The 13,888-nt window shown below is 33.8% G+C and overlaps 1 protein-coding gene across 4 annotated transcripts in view; it reads left to right on the forward strand.

Moving 5' to 3' along the window:
• The window catches only part of LOC120782070 (synaptotagmin-7), a 118,879-nt gene that overhangs the window by 61,668 nt on the left and 43,323 nt on the right, over window positions 1-13,888 (forward strand). For all 4 annotated transcript variants that reach the window (XM_040114226.1, XM_040114222.1, XM_040114227.1 and 1 more), the window contains exons 2-3: window positions 13,061-13,145; window positions 13,245-13,547. In XM_040114226.1, the coding sequence (XP_039970160.1) occupies window positions 13,061-13,145; window positions 13,245-13,547 (388 nt within the window). The remainder of the gene's footprint in view (window positions 1-13,060; window positions 13,146-13,244; window positions 13,548-13,888) is intronic.

Here is a 13,888-nt window from a genome sequence, read left to right on the forward strand (position 1 = left end):
GCTTTAGCAACGGGAAGCAAATCTTAAGATTAGCTCCCATTTTAAAAAGATCTCTTATATATACAAATATATAAGTCGGTCGGCACAGATAGCCAAGTTTAAGAAATTTAAGTTTCTACACAAGTTATCTGGAACGTCGGAGAGCGACTCCGAGGACTACAATTTGTGAAGGCGAAGAATAGCTTCATTCCGCCCATCAACATTACCAGGAAGAGTGGGATTAAAGATTAATGCCCCACACACAGAAGACGCAGAAAGAGCGAAGTGCACCATACAAAGCAACAACAACAAGTTCAGTTGTAATAAAAGAGGATACATCAGCAATGAATCCAGGCGAGCAGCAACCACTTCAGATGACAGGATCGCAAATTTTGAAGGAAGCTTCAAGAATCATGGACTTTGACGGCAGAGATTTATCATCATTCATCAGGGAAGTTGACATGATCCTTCCTTTATTCAACCCCAACCCATCAATGTTGGAATTTGTAACGCAGCGACACGTCAAAACAAAAATTAAAGGAGAAGCAGCAAGTGTCATCCGGCCTTTGGGACCTACACCAACATGGCAGCAAATGAGAGAAGAACTCATAAAGAATTTTGGAGTAAAGGAGTCGTACCACACCCTTTACAATCAGGCGATTGTACTACGAAACTATAACGTAAGTCAATATTTCCAAAATTTAAAAGATATTTTAGATAAACTAAATTTAAAACATGAATTCGATAGGATAAAGCCTATAGAATTTTCCCCAATTAACAACGAAAGTTTAATTCTAAAAACATTTTTAAATGGGATACACCCCAACTTAAGCAGTGTAGTGATTAGTAGAAATATAAGCACCATTAGAGAGGCTTTTAGCGTTCTTCAAGAGACAGGTTTGCTAATACAATTTGATAAAAGACAAAACAATTATAAAAGAAACAATTATAGAAATTTTTCAAATAGAAATTCTTTGTCTCACAATTTTGGCAATTTCAATAATAACCAGTATATGCAAAATTCCAATAATTTTCAATTTGGACAAAATCAGCCGAGAGAATTTCGTAACAATTCTAACCAAAATGACAATTATCAACAATTTAGCTTTGGACAAAGTAGGCAAAATAATTCACAACAATCTAGAAGATATAATTCAGTCCAAAGGAGACAAAACCCCCCCGAACCGATGGAAATAGATCACGTTCAAGAACAAGCAAATTTTCGGTTGCCAGCCCAAAACAATCGTTACCGATAATAGAAGTGACCATAAAAAATTCCAAAATTAAATGTCTTATTGACACAGGGTCTACAACATCATTATTGAAATATAATGTGTTAAAAGATTATGAATGCATTGAGCTTGATAAACCAATACACTTTAGCACCATTAAGGAAAATTTTTCCCTAAATAAAGAGTTAGTCACCCCAACCCCAAACGAATTCAATGAAAAAGTTATATACATTGGAAACTAACCAACATAAAAAATAAAAACTTTGATGCAATAATAGGACAAAATATTTTAAAACCTATTAAAGCAATAATTAACTTAGAAAAGGAGTATGTAGAAATAAACGGCAATAAAATTAAATTTATAAACTCATGCCCTTACAATTACGAAGATATTAATATACTTACAGAATGTAAAGAGAATTTGCTAGATATTTTATCAAATAGTGACATGAATGAAGAAGAAAAGCAAAAATTAGAATACATTCTAAAAGCAAATAGCGATTTATTTTTCCAAGAAGGTAAAAACCTTTCTCATACTCATGAAATTCAGCATGAAATAGTTACAAAAACAAGTAGACCAACTTATAATAAAATTTATAGATATCCCCAAATTCATGAAGAAGAAATTATTAGACAGATGAACGAGATGTTGCGCCAAGGTATAATTAAAAGAAAGTAATTCCCCGTACAACTCGCCTCTTTGGATTGTACCGAAAAAGCAAGACAATTCAATGAAGAAAAAATGGAGAATAGTTATTGACTACAGGAAGCTAAACGAAGTCACTATAGATGACAAATTTCCAATACCCCATATAGAAACAATACTCAGCAAACTTGGAAGAGCTCAGTATTTTACAACATTAGATCTTGCAAAAGGCTTTCATCAAGTATTAATAAAAGAAGAAGATAGACCAAAAACAGCTTTCTCTACACCCCAAGGACACTTTGAATTTATAAGAATGCCGTTCGGACTAAAGAATGCACCAGCAACTTTCCAACGTTTAATGAATTCAGTTCTTAGGGAATATATCAACAAGATATGTGTAGTTTATTTAGACGACATCTTAATTTTTAGTTCAAGTATTGAAGAACATACCCAAAATATCACCAAAATATTTTCAGCATTAAGAAAACATAATTTAAAGATTCAGGTAGATAAATGCAAATTTTTCGCGAAAACAACTGAATTTCTAGGTCACACTTTAACAACAGAAGGGATACAACCAAATTTAAGCAAAATCGAAAACATACAAAAACTAAAGTTGCCTACTACATCAAAGCAAATTAAATCATTCCTAGGTATAACAGGTTATTATAGAAAATTTGTAAGAGATTACGCTAAAGTAGCACATGGTTTAACAAAATATTTAAAAAAGGATATTAAAATAAACACTCGCGATCCTCAGTACATATCATCCTTTGAAAAACTTAAAATCTATTAGTAAGCCCACCAATATTGAAATATCCAGACTTTAACAAAAAATTTGGCATTTCAACTGATGCAAAGTGACTTTGCAATTGGCGCAGTATTAACCCAGGACAGTCATCCTATAAGCTATGCTAGTCGAACACTTAACAAACACGAAAGAAGTTATTCCACTACAGAAAAAGAACTACTAGCTATTGTCTGGGCAGTGACATATTATAGACCATACATTTATGGCAGAGCATTCGATCTCTTAACCGATCACCAACCACTTAAGTGGCTCCAAATAAAAAACAAGGGAAAAGACATTAACCCAAGATTGCAAAGATGGTTAATTAAACTAGGTGAATACAATATTAATATAAATTACGTGAAAGGAAAGGAAAATAACGTAGCCGATTTTCTAAGTAGAATAGATAGTAACACAGGCGAGATTCATTCATTGGAAGAAGACAACATAAGCACAAATGCTACAATCCACTCTCAAGAGGAGGAACTAAATGATCATTTTCCAATTTTACACACTATTGTAAATCGCTTCAATACACAAATCATTTTAACAAACAAGAAAATTATGGAATCTGAAGAACTAGGCAACACGAAGAAAATTTTTATTAGCGCAGAAGATATAAAAAATAATAATTTCATAGATCTTTGTCGTAAGCACATAAATAGTGGAAAAGTAGGTATTTTTTCTTATTTAACCGATAATCAGTACAATATAGTTCAGCAAAAGCTTATTCAAATATTTAATAGACATGTAAAGTTTTTAGATGTGAATTCCATGCTAAAGATATGAAAAATGAAGAACAAGCTTATAAACAAATTGCTCAATATCATAAAAATGAAACAGGCCATGCAGGTATTAACGAAAATTATGAAAAATTGAAAAAACTAATATACTGGAAAAATTTGAAAGTTTTGATTCAAAAATATATAAATAATTGCGACGTTTGCAATAGAGCAAAATATGATAGAAAACCTTTAAAACCAAAATTTCAATTAACGAAAACACCATCAGATATAAATGAAATAGTTCACGCGGATATATACATAAATAAAAATGTTACTTCCTTACTTTTATAGACAAATTTGCGAAATTTGCTATGGCATTTCAGCTAGAAGATAGAAACAGTATAACTATTATAGAAAAGCTTAGATTATTCTTTTCTATCAAAGGTGAGACCCAGAATGTTAATATTAGATAATGAATTCAACTCAATTAACATAAAAGATTTTTTAGGAAAGAAGAAATAGAAGTTCATTTTACAAAACCAAACAGTCATACTGGGAATTCAGATATCGAAAGATTTCATAATACTCTATCCGAAAGAATTAGAGTCCTAGAAATTGAAAAACCAAGCCTTTCGACAGCGGAAAAAGTATTTCAAAGCATAGAATGGTATAACAAATCTTATCATTCTACAATTAAAGCCACACCTCTTGAGGTTATAAATGGAAAAACTGATAAGAATTTGATTAAAGACACTATTCAGAAGACTAAAGAAAAATGCATAGGAAAACTAAATAGAAATAGAGAAGAGTTTAATAACACTCAAAAAGAAGGTTACGTAAAAAATTATAAAGCAGTTCGGCACAAATACGAACCAAGGTATAGAAAATTACCATTAGATAATATTCACCCGACAAATATTAAATGTCCAAACAAATTTTTAGGTCAAATACATCTTCAAAATAACATTGATGATAGCAATTGTAATAATTAGCAATGCAGCCAAACTGGAAGTACATGAAATACATACCGACAATGGATACGCAGAAATTATCACCAACACTAAACAGATTGTTACATCATCTGACCTCGTAATTCACATAATTGACCCTCGCGAAATTCTTTACATACTAAATAATATAACAAAAATCTCGCAAACATATTCACATTTACATTACTACACCCTATCTAATGAAATTGAAATCTTGAGAGGTAAAATCAAAACATTAATCCCAAGAAAAGAAGTTAGTAGAAAAAAGAGAGGGTTAATTAACGGTATAGGTTCTGTACATAAATTTCTATTTGGAACGATGGATGATGGAGATAGAATAGATATTGAAAATCACCTTAAGAAAGTAGATGAAAATTTACATAATTCAATTACAGCTCTCGACCACCAAATAAAAATTAATAATTTCTTTTCGAACACGTTTACAAAATTAAAACAAATTATTGAAGACGAAAGAAATAATTCTTTAGTGTATCAAGAGAGAACAGACAAAATATTGATTCTTCATGAACAAACAATAAAGATAAACATTCTCAAAGACGCAGTAAACCAGATTCAGGAAAACATTATTTCAGCAAAAAATGGTATTTTTCACCCAAGCATTTTAACAAATGAAGAAATTTATAATTACAACATAGACCTCAACAAACTTCAATATATAAAATTATGCGCCTTGGAATATAAAGAAAATTTGTTAATGTTCGTAGTCAAAATCCCAAAAGAATTTCAATCGGTACAATTAAAAACTATTATTCCTATACCAAACACAGCAGGTAAAGAAATAACAGCAGAAATCGAAAATGTTTTTGAATACAAAAATGTCACTTATAAATTCGAAGAAGCTAAAACACTCAATGAACTACAAATTTCTAAACATTGCATCTACTTATTAAATTGTGAACTTATCAAAAATAGCATTACAGAAATTTTACAAATTGATGAAGAAACTATTTTAATAAAAAATGCAAATGGCATAGAACTAAACCAGAACTGCGACAACAGAAAAATTAAGTTGAAAAACACTACATTGATTCATTATAATAACTGCACTATTAAGACCCTATACCAAACATTCTCAAATACTAAAATTTCATACAATCAGAGATTCTATTATCCAAACTATGATACTCACAATTTCACTAACAAAATTACAATTAACGACCTTGTATTTAAAAACGAAGAAAATTTAAAAGAAATTAATGAATTAAAATATCACAAAAATATCTCTCATATTGGAATATCAATTTTAAGTATTATTGTGATTATAATAATAATTTTAATATCTTGTAAAATTAAAAAAAATGAAAAACAATAATATTCAAACACAGGAGAGTTTTCCATTAAGGGAGGGAGGAGTTATGTGTACACTATCACCTCAACCAGACACCACACAACAAAATATTGTAAATTGGTCAAAAGAAAAGATTAAAGAAAAACAAGTAAACATTACAAAAAATATAAGATAACAAGTAGAGATAAAGAACATAATGCAAATGTATACAAACATGTTTTGGTCCTTATGTTTGACTATAATGATAACCCAAACATTATCGGGTAAACCCCACAGTCATGTTTGTTTGCATTCAATAGAAAATAAGATTACATTTTACAAATATTGTATTCATAATGCAAATGCATACAAACATGTTTTGGTCCTTATGTTTGACTATAATGATAACCCAAACATTATCGGGTAAACCCACAGTCATGTTTGTTTGCATTCAATAGAAAATAAGATTACATTTTACAAATATTGTATTTCATAAGAAAATAAAACAAAACAAAGAAATAGATTAAGAAAATTGTAATCACTTTAGTAGTTATATAAGCAGAACATAACTTGAAACATCAGAGAATAAAATATAATGTCATAGAAACAACATCATTGGCATTTTTATTCCTCCGCTCGAACAAACCTAAAACTTGCGCGGCATAAAGGCAGTTCCTTTTCTTGCTGTCAAAATTTATTTAAAATAAAATTTTGCACTAATACGAGTAATTTCTTTAAAGTGTGCCAGCTTTTGACCAAAAATTGTTTAAATCCAACCAAAACTTTTGAAGAGCAATAATGGTCAATGTGTAAGATATATGATTGAAATTCAGTGATAATCCTCCTCTGACAATGGTATGTCTGTATGCCAAAAATTGGTCGAATCGGACCAATACTTCCCTGAACTCCCATTTTCCTAATATAAAGGTTTCCAAAATTCATTCAACATGGTTTCCCCAGTAGGATTACTCCACAATATATTTTGATCTAAAGAATGCAATCGGACACTATTTTAGTGATGAAATTTTATTTTTTATTTAAATTTAATGAAAATTTTAACACCAAGAAATGACATCATCATTTATCACCATGGTCACTCGTTTCTTCCTCTTCACTGTCTTCTTACTCTTGCTCGATTTGTGTCGACTGCTCTAAGAAGAGAGATATATCGGTTATATCCTCATCAATTTCGAATCAATCTTCATCTGTTGCATTTGATTCAATGTTCGTGCAAGATTGGCCTTGACAATTGGTACATACCGGTGCATAATACAATCCAGCTTTTCTGCACCCTCAATAGTTTGTGCAGCCTTTTTTGCAATTACAAAAAATTTTATTGAGTAATTTTTTTGGAGCAGGTGGCAGTAAAGTCCGGATTGGCTCCAAACTATTATTCATCAATTTTCAGCACAATCTTCAGGATTTTGATCATTGCCTAGCCACACTTGCACTTGGTAGAACACACGAAATAAATGTTGATAAGCAGAAGCAGATGTTGGAGGGAGACAAGATAACTCCACTCTCTTATTGTTTATTGTATTTTTCACGAAACTCAAATATCTTTACTTGTCTAGCGATTCCATTTATTGGAGCTCCATACATTTTTAAATACTTTTGCGTTATTAATCAAGTCTTCACGTTTTTCAAACAAAAATTTGAAAATCGCTGATGTCGTATCGCAGCCAGTTATTTCGTGAAGGAATAATATATGAGGCTGAGATTTTGGATATGCAGTTAAACTTTGTGAAGACTATATTTTTGTTTGAACTTGAGCTCTCCCAAGCTTTAAAAAGTATATGATTTTATCACTAAGTGCAGTTAATATTATTAACAAATCTACAGCTTTTTCAACAACGATAGTTGGATTGGTGAGACTGAATTGTTCAATCATCTTAATCAAACGAGATTTATTGCGAGTATTAGCAAGAAACTGCTGTGGGTTTGTCGGAACAGTCATTGATCGATCAAAAACGATATCCGACGATGAAGATGTTTGTTTAGCTCGACGACGTTGCTCTGCAGCTTTGATATTTTGTGTATAATCAGTGTAACAGTCAAATATTGTAGTAACGTTGTGACCAAAGTGTCTACGAACATACTGAAGATATCTGTGCAAAATATCCTCAAATGTATTCTCTCGATCCCACACGACACGATGAACAGGTATCCTCCATCGATGATGAAGGTAGCATTTGCACTTTCGATATCAATGTTCACACATTCAAAGCAATCATAAATGACTGACCGTTGTGTCTTACGCATTCCAATTGCATCAAAGAGCGATAAAGGGTAAGGGGCTAATTCGAACTCGAAGAATTTTTCAAGCTCATCTTCAAATGGCTTCGTAATACTCATGCGTTGAAATAATAATACAGGATCTATTGGGATCTTCTCATCATGAATCTTCATGGTACTGTTCACAGATAATAGAGGTAGTACAATACCCACTTCACTAGCATTATGGCAATTGATTTTATCATCCCCGACGACTCCATTATCAATGGACATGATTTTGTTCAATTCAGGAAAAGGATTATGTGATGAAAACCCTTCACGAATTTTCCTGATGTCTCCAGTATCTCTCTTTACGTGGGAATCTTGCATCGACATGCTGATCTGTTGTCCATTTTTACATCCGCTAAATCTTCCAATCTATCACACACAGGATTCATTGCATGCATGCCATAAATCCATTTACTTATAACGCTCTCTTGCGGACTTCTTCCTCGAGCAACACCTCTATCTGTTTTCATTGACTTAATCATCGATTGCTCAATGACCATATCCGTTGAAGTTTCACAACTCAATTTATCAGAACGTCTAATTGTGAAGAATACCCGTGTATATCTCTCGAAAACCTCAGGATCATCAATCAAGCTTTCCAATTGTAGCATTTCTTGGAGAAAAAATGTAATTGTGCAGATTTGGCATAAGGAAGAGGTCCTGATGTGTGGAAGTAAGGAATCATTTCTCGAATGCTATTCAAATGAGCTTTCCAATCTCCCATACGCTCAGCTCTTATAAACTCCTTAGCAATTGATACCATGTAAAAATATTGCGTCCACAATTTTGCAGTTGGTCCACATTGTGCATATGCTTCAGCCATCTCATCGCCATTCTCAATATCAACGTACGAAATTGTGTTATTTATAATAAGGTCTACAGTATCTTGTAGATTAGCATGCATCTCGTCATCGATGACAAATTTCTTCTGATATTATTGTTGCTAAAGTGAGATGGAGTAATGTGTTTGCTCTAACTGCTCTTGCATAAGCATGACCATTCAACATTTTGTCGAATGAATTAGTGGCATAAATCAAAGAAAGCACCTCTTGTGGCATAAAAGCATAATATGACCAATTCCTCCAAAAACAGACTTGAGTAAACCTCAAAGTCTTACTACGATCTTCGATACCTCAGATCCCTAAGGTGATGCTGATACGATTTCTCGAGCTTTTGCATACAAAGGCTAATCAAAAGTAATGATGCATACATCGTGATTATAACGTTTTGCATTTTCCAAAGCACAGAGTAAAGTTGTGTAAATAGTATTTAGCTACTCGCTGGTTGATGAATAAAAGGTAAACAGAGAATTTCAGACTTTGAAATATCCATGATATTACTCATTAAATGTTCAATCTAACCGTTCCAACCAGGTAATAGTAAATTTTCCATTTTCCATACAACCACAAAACATCAATTTTTTTAAGTAAAGGTACTGCTGTGCTACTTTCATAATCAAAATTTTTTGACCTGTTTTACTGTACCCGACTGCGCCATCATTTTGTTAGACTTTTATCGGTACACGAGCTCTTGCTGCAAAATCTTTCGCTGAAAGGACTTTGTTTACTCGTGATATGGGTTTTGCGGCTATAACTGCTGCCTTTGGAGTTATAATTTGAATGATACCCATTATGTGGAGCGTGTTATGACCACTTAGAGTATGTAGATTGATGTCAGCATTGTCTGCAGCATATTGAATAATTGTTCCAGTTTCTGGTGGTAGAATATAAGGTGGACGATGAAGAACTGCTGCTGCCTCATACATCATTGTTTCATTATACGATGCACACAAACCAAAACATGAAAAAATTTGAATGAGACGTTTTGATCCAAACAGTCGATAAAAAAACACTGAGAGACGCAATTGTAACCGTGATTTGAAAGGCCTAGGCCGAACAGCAGACACAATACAGTAGCTGGCATTTGTACATATTAATTTCAAGTGTTCCAATTTACATAGTTTAATTTTCGAAATTATTTGCTGTAACAAATAAGTCAAAGATTCTGGAATATCCCTATTGATATCTTTGAACATCTGAGTAGGTGGAGGATAATTATCAGTGTCAAACACTATCGACGATTGCTGCAGATGCTTCAAGTATTCTTAACTGCTCTTCCTTTTCATTTTGCTTCTTATTCTCATACCAAGCTTTGCTGAGGACGTCATGCTGTTTGTCGATGAAGCAAATGAATGTTGAACTTCCCAATTTCTCAGTTATAATGATTCTATACCACACTTTAACTTGAGTTTTGACTTAATTGCTCTATTATCGACCGAAGGTTCTTTGCAAATATCTTTCAATTCTTGTATTGAAAATTGACAATCATCATGATTTTCAATAAATGCAAATATTTCTTTCATCGCTGAAGTATTAGAATCACTTTTAGGACCACCGATTTTACTTCCACTTACAGCTTTCATCTGTAGTACTAGATTCCAGCATAAGAAGATTCAACAAGCTACCTGGCTGTCTCCGGATCGAAAAACTACCAACCAGATCGATCATGTTGTGATGGACGGAAGACACGTCTCCAGTGTTTTAGATGTGCGTGCGCTCCGAGGTCCTAACATCGACTCGGACCACTATCTTGTTGCAGCTAAGATTCGCACCCGCCTCTGTGCAGCAAAAAAACCCCGCCACCAAACACAAGGAAGGTTGGACGTCGAGAAGCTGCAATCACAACAGACAGCCGAACGATTTTCTACTCGGCTTGCACTGCTCTTGATGATATTGATATCATCGGCCTCAACACCCGCGCCGTTAGTTCTGCTTTCTCTTGCCAACAGGTGTTACTTCGGACTGAGTAGGCAATTGAGAAGCAAAGTCCTCTCTCGACAAACAAAAACCAAACTCTATAAGTCACTCATAATTTCCGTCCTGCTATATGGTGCAGAGTCTTGGACGATGTCAACCACGGATGAGTCGACGTTGCGAGTTTTCGAGAGAAAAGTTCTGCGAAAGATTTATGGTCGTTAGCCACGGCGAATACCTCATTCGATGGAACGATGAGCTGTACGAGATATACGACGACATCGACATAGCTCAGCGAATTAAAAGACAGCGGCTACGCTGGCTAGGTCGTGTTGACCGGATGGACGAAAACACTCCAGCTCTGAAAGTATTCGACGCAGTACCCGCCGGGGGAATCAGAGGAAGAGGAAGACCTCCACTTCATTGGAAGGACCAAGTGGAGAAGGACCTGTCTTCGCTTGGAATATCCAATTGGCGCCACGTAGCGAAAAGAAGAAACGACTGGCGCGCCGTTGTTAACTCGGCTATAATCGCGTAAGCGGTGTCTACGCCAATTAAGAAGAAGAAGAATGGTTTTCAGAAACGAAGTGTAACAATCACTGTCATATTTAGCCTCATCTGCAACTAAATCATATCCATACTGCACGACGCGGTTAAAAAATATAATATCATTCACAAACACGTCTATTCACTACGAAAAACCGTTCAAAACTGACTGCATTTACTGCAGTTATGTTCTTCTGGAAAAACAGTATACGCTGGTTTCGACCCAAAAAATGGAGTTGCAGGCAGATGTTTCTCAAGGCCAAATCGTATGTTTCCGAATTTGACGATCTAACTCATCCCATATGTTTTCGATGTGGTTTATGTCCGGGGATTGGGGAGGTGGGTGGAGCACTTTTGGGACAATTTTAAAGAAGCCACTCTTGCACTAACCGTGACTTATGTTTCGGTAAATTTGAACGATCTAAAATACCAAGTTTTCTGCGCTACATTTTAAATTGGTTTTGGATATTAGTATACGATTCTCTTTCATTATCCCATCATTAAAAACTAGTTTTCCGACCCCTTTTGCGACCATACACCCTCACACCATAACGTGACCGTTACCATACATTACTGTGGTTTTCGCCATATTTTGACACGTCCATCCGACCCAAAGACGTTATATTTGCTCATATCGGCAAATAAAACGTCACCACCACCAATTTTATGGTTTAGAAATATATTTCTTGGCGAAGTTTAGACGTGCTTGTCTATTTTTTGGTAGCACCAAAGTCTTACGTAGCGCAATTCGGTCATTAAAACCCCTAGCATTAAGGGTTCTTCTGATAGTAGATGACGAAACCTCTTTACCAAATTCTTCCGCAATCTCTGTGGCAATTTTTGTTGCACTTAAGCGTGGGTTTGTCTTTATTTTTCGTTCGACTGCCTTCTGCTCTCTCTCACTGAGCTCCTTAGGCTTACCGTGTTGTTTTAGCAAATTTTCTCTTCCTTCATTTTTGAAACTCTGAATAATACCTCGCACTATATTGACTTTCATATTGGTCATTTCTGCAATTTTTTTATAAGTTTCTCCATTTTTGTGATGAAGAACTACCAACTGGATTTGTTCCAGAACTCTTTCCTTTGCGTCCCATTGGAATTTTCTGTCTGAAATCAAACTATTTGAAGCATTTCTAGTTTAGAGTTAATGTTTGTTTATAATACTTGAAAAAAAATTTCTCATAAAATCACTTTTAGCTCACTTTTTACACACATAAACTCCAAGCGCCGGGAAAAACCGAATAATAACCATAATAATAAACATTCCAATGTTGCATTTTACAGAGTGATTCAAATACTCCAAGAAAGTCATGAATAAAAAGTATGGTCATAATTTTAGTTTTCGAAAAAAAATTGACGCATTTAAATAATACCTATATTTAAAAATATAGAGACATTAAATTAAAGAAAACTAAAACCGAATATTAATGACTCTGACTGTATACTAAGGTTACATTGCATCGAAATGGTCAGGATAAGTATTAATTCTGCAATATATAATTTGATCGTAATAAATGTTGAGTGTGTAAATTAAAATGCCTGGAATTAAGTATTTTGTTGGACCAGTCAGCGTACTTATGTATTACAAATAATGAAGTACAAGTTGCTTAAAATTAGGAAATTAGAAAAAAAACTGTTTTGTTGCTTTGCGACGGAAATATAGGTTTTTTTTTATGACAACAGCGATGACAGCTAATATTTAAAACACACAGAAAGTACCTATGGTTTCTCCGTTCGTTTTTTCCGAAACTTGTAACTTTTGAATTGTATTTGTATACTTAATATCACTATTTGAAATAATTTTGTTTTTTTTTTTTTGTTTTTTGTAGAACGGCAGCACAGGCTCAAAATAAGACTGTAATCGGCTCAAATTCGAGTGGTGGCACTGAAAGTGGCGGTGTTAAGGATGGCACAGTAACTACTTTTAATTTTTTTTTAATCTAACGTTTTAATAAAAAAAAAATACAAATTTATATATACAAATAAATATATTTTTATTCTATATCACCCCAGAATAAGAGTATTTCTATGACCGACATGTATATCGACAATTCAGAACCCAGTGAGAATGTTGGTCAAATACACTTTTCTTTGGAATACGACTTCCAGAATACAACACTCATCCTAAAAGTCTTGCAAGGAAAAGAGCTACCAGCTAAAGACTTAAGCGGCACTTCGGATCCATACGTACGTGTTACATTGCTTCCCGATAAGAAACATCGCTTGGAGACAAAAATCAAGAGACGCACATTGAATCCACGTTGGAACGAAACATTTTATTTTGAAGGATTCCCCATACAAAAACTACAATCTAGGGTAAGCATATATGGCATACATGTGGTCCACATATTGAGGGTTCACACGTTAAGACTTTTGCTGCCTCAACTCGTAACTTCTAGGCGAGGGGCAATGAGAAAGACGAAGTATTGCTTGTCCTTCGGCAATATGTTTTACATTCTTGTTCATAACAATTCGCTGTTACGTATATACTCAAAAATTATAAAAAATATATATTCATAGTACATAGTATGGTACATTGACACCCATCAAAAAGATAAATAGATAGAAAATGGTATATGTGTACAACGAACTAAGCAAGTAAGATTTCTTCAAGCTACACAAAATGGTGTTACTTCTTCTCCTTAATTGGCGTAGAC

Source organism: Bactrocera tryoni, unplaced genomic scaffold (genome assembly GCF_016617805.1).
Source record: "Bactrocera tryoni isolate S06 unplaced genomic scaffold, CSIRO_BtryS06_freeze2 scaffold_925, whole genome shotgun sequence".
Lineage (NCBI taxonomy): Eukaryota > Metazoa > Arthropoda > Insecta > Diptera > Tephritidae > Bactrocera > Bactrocera tryoni.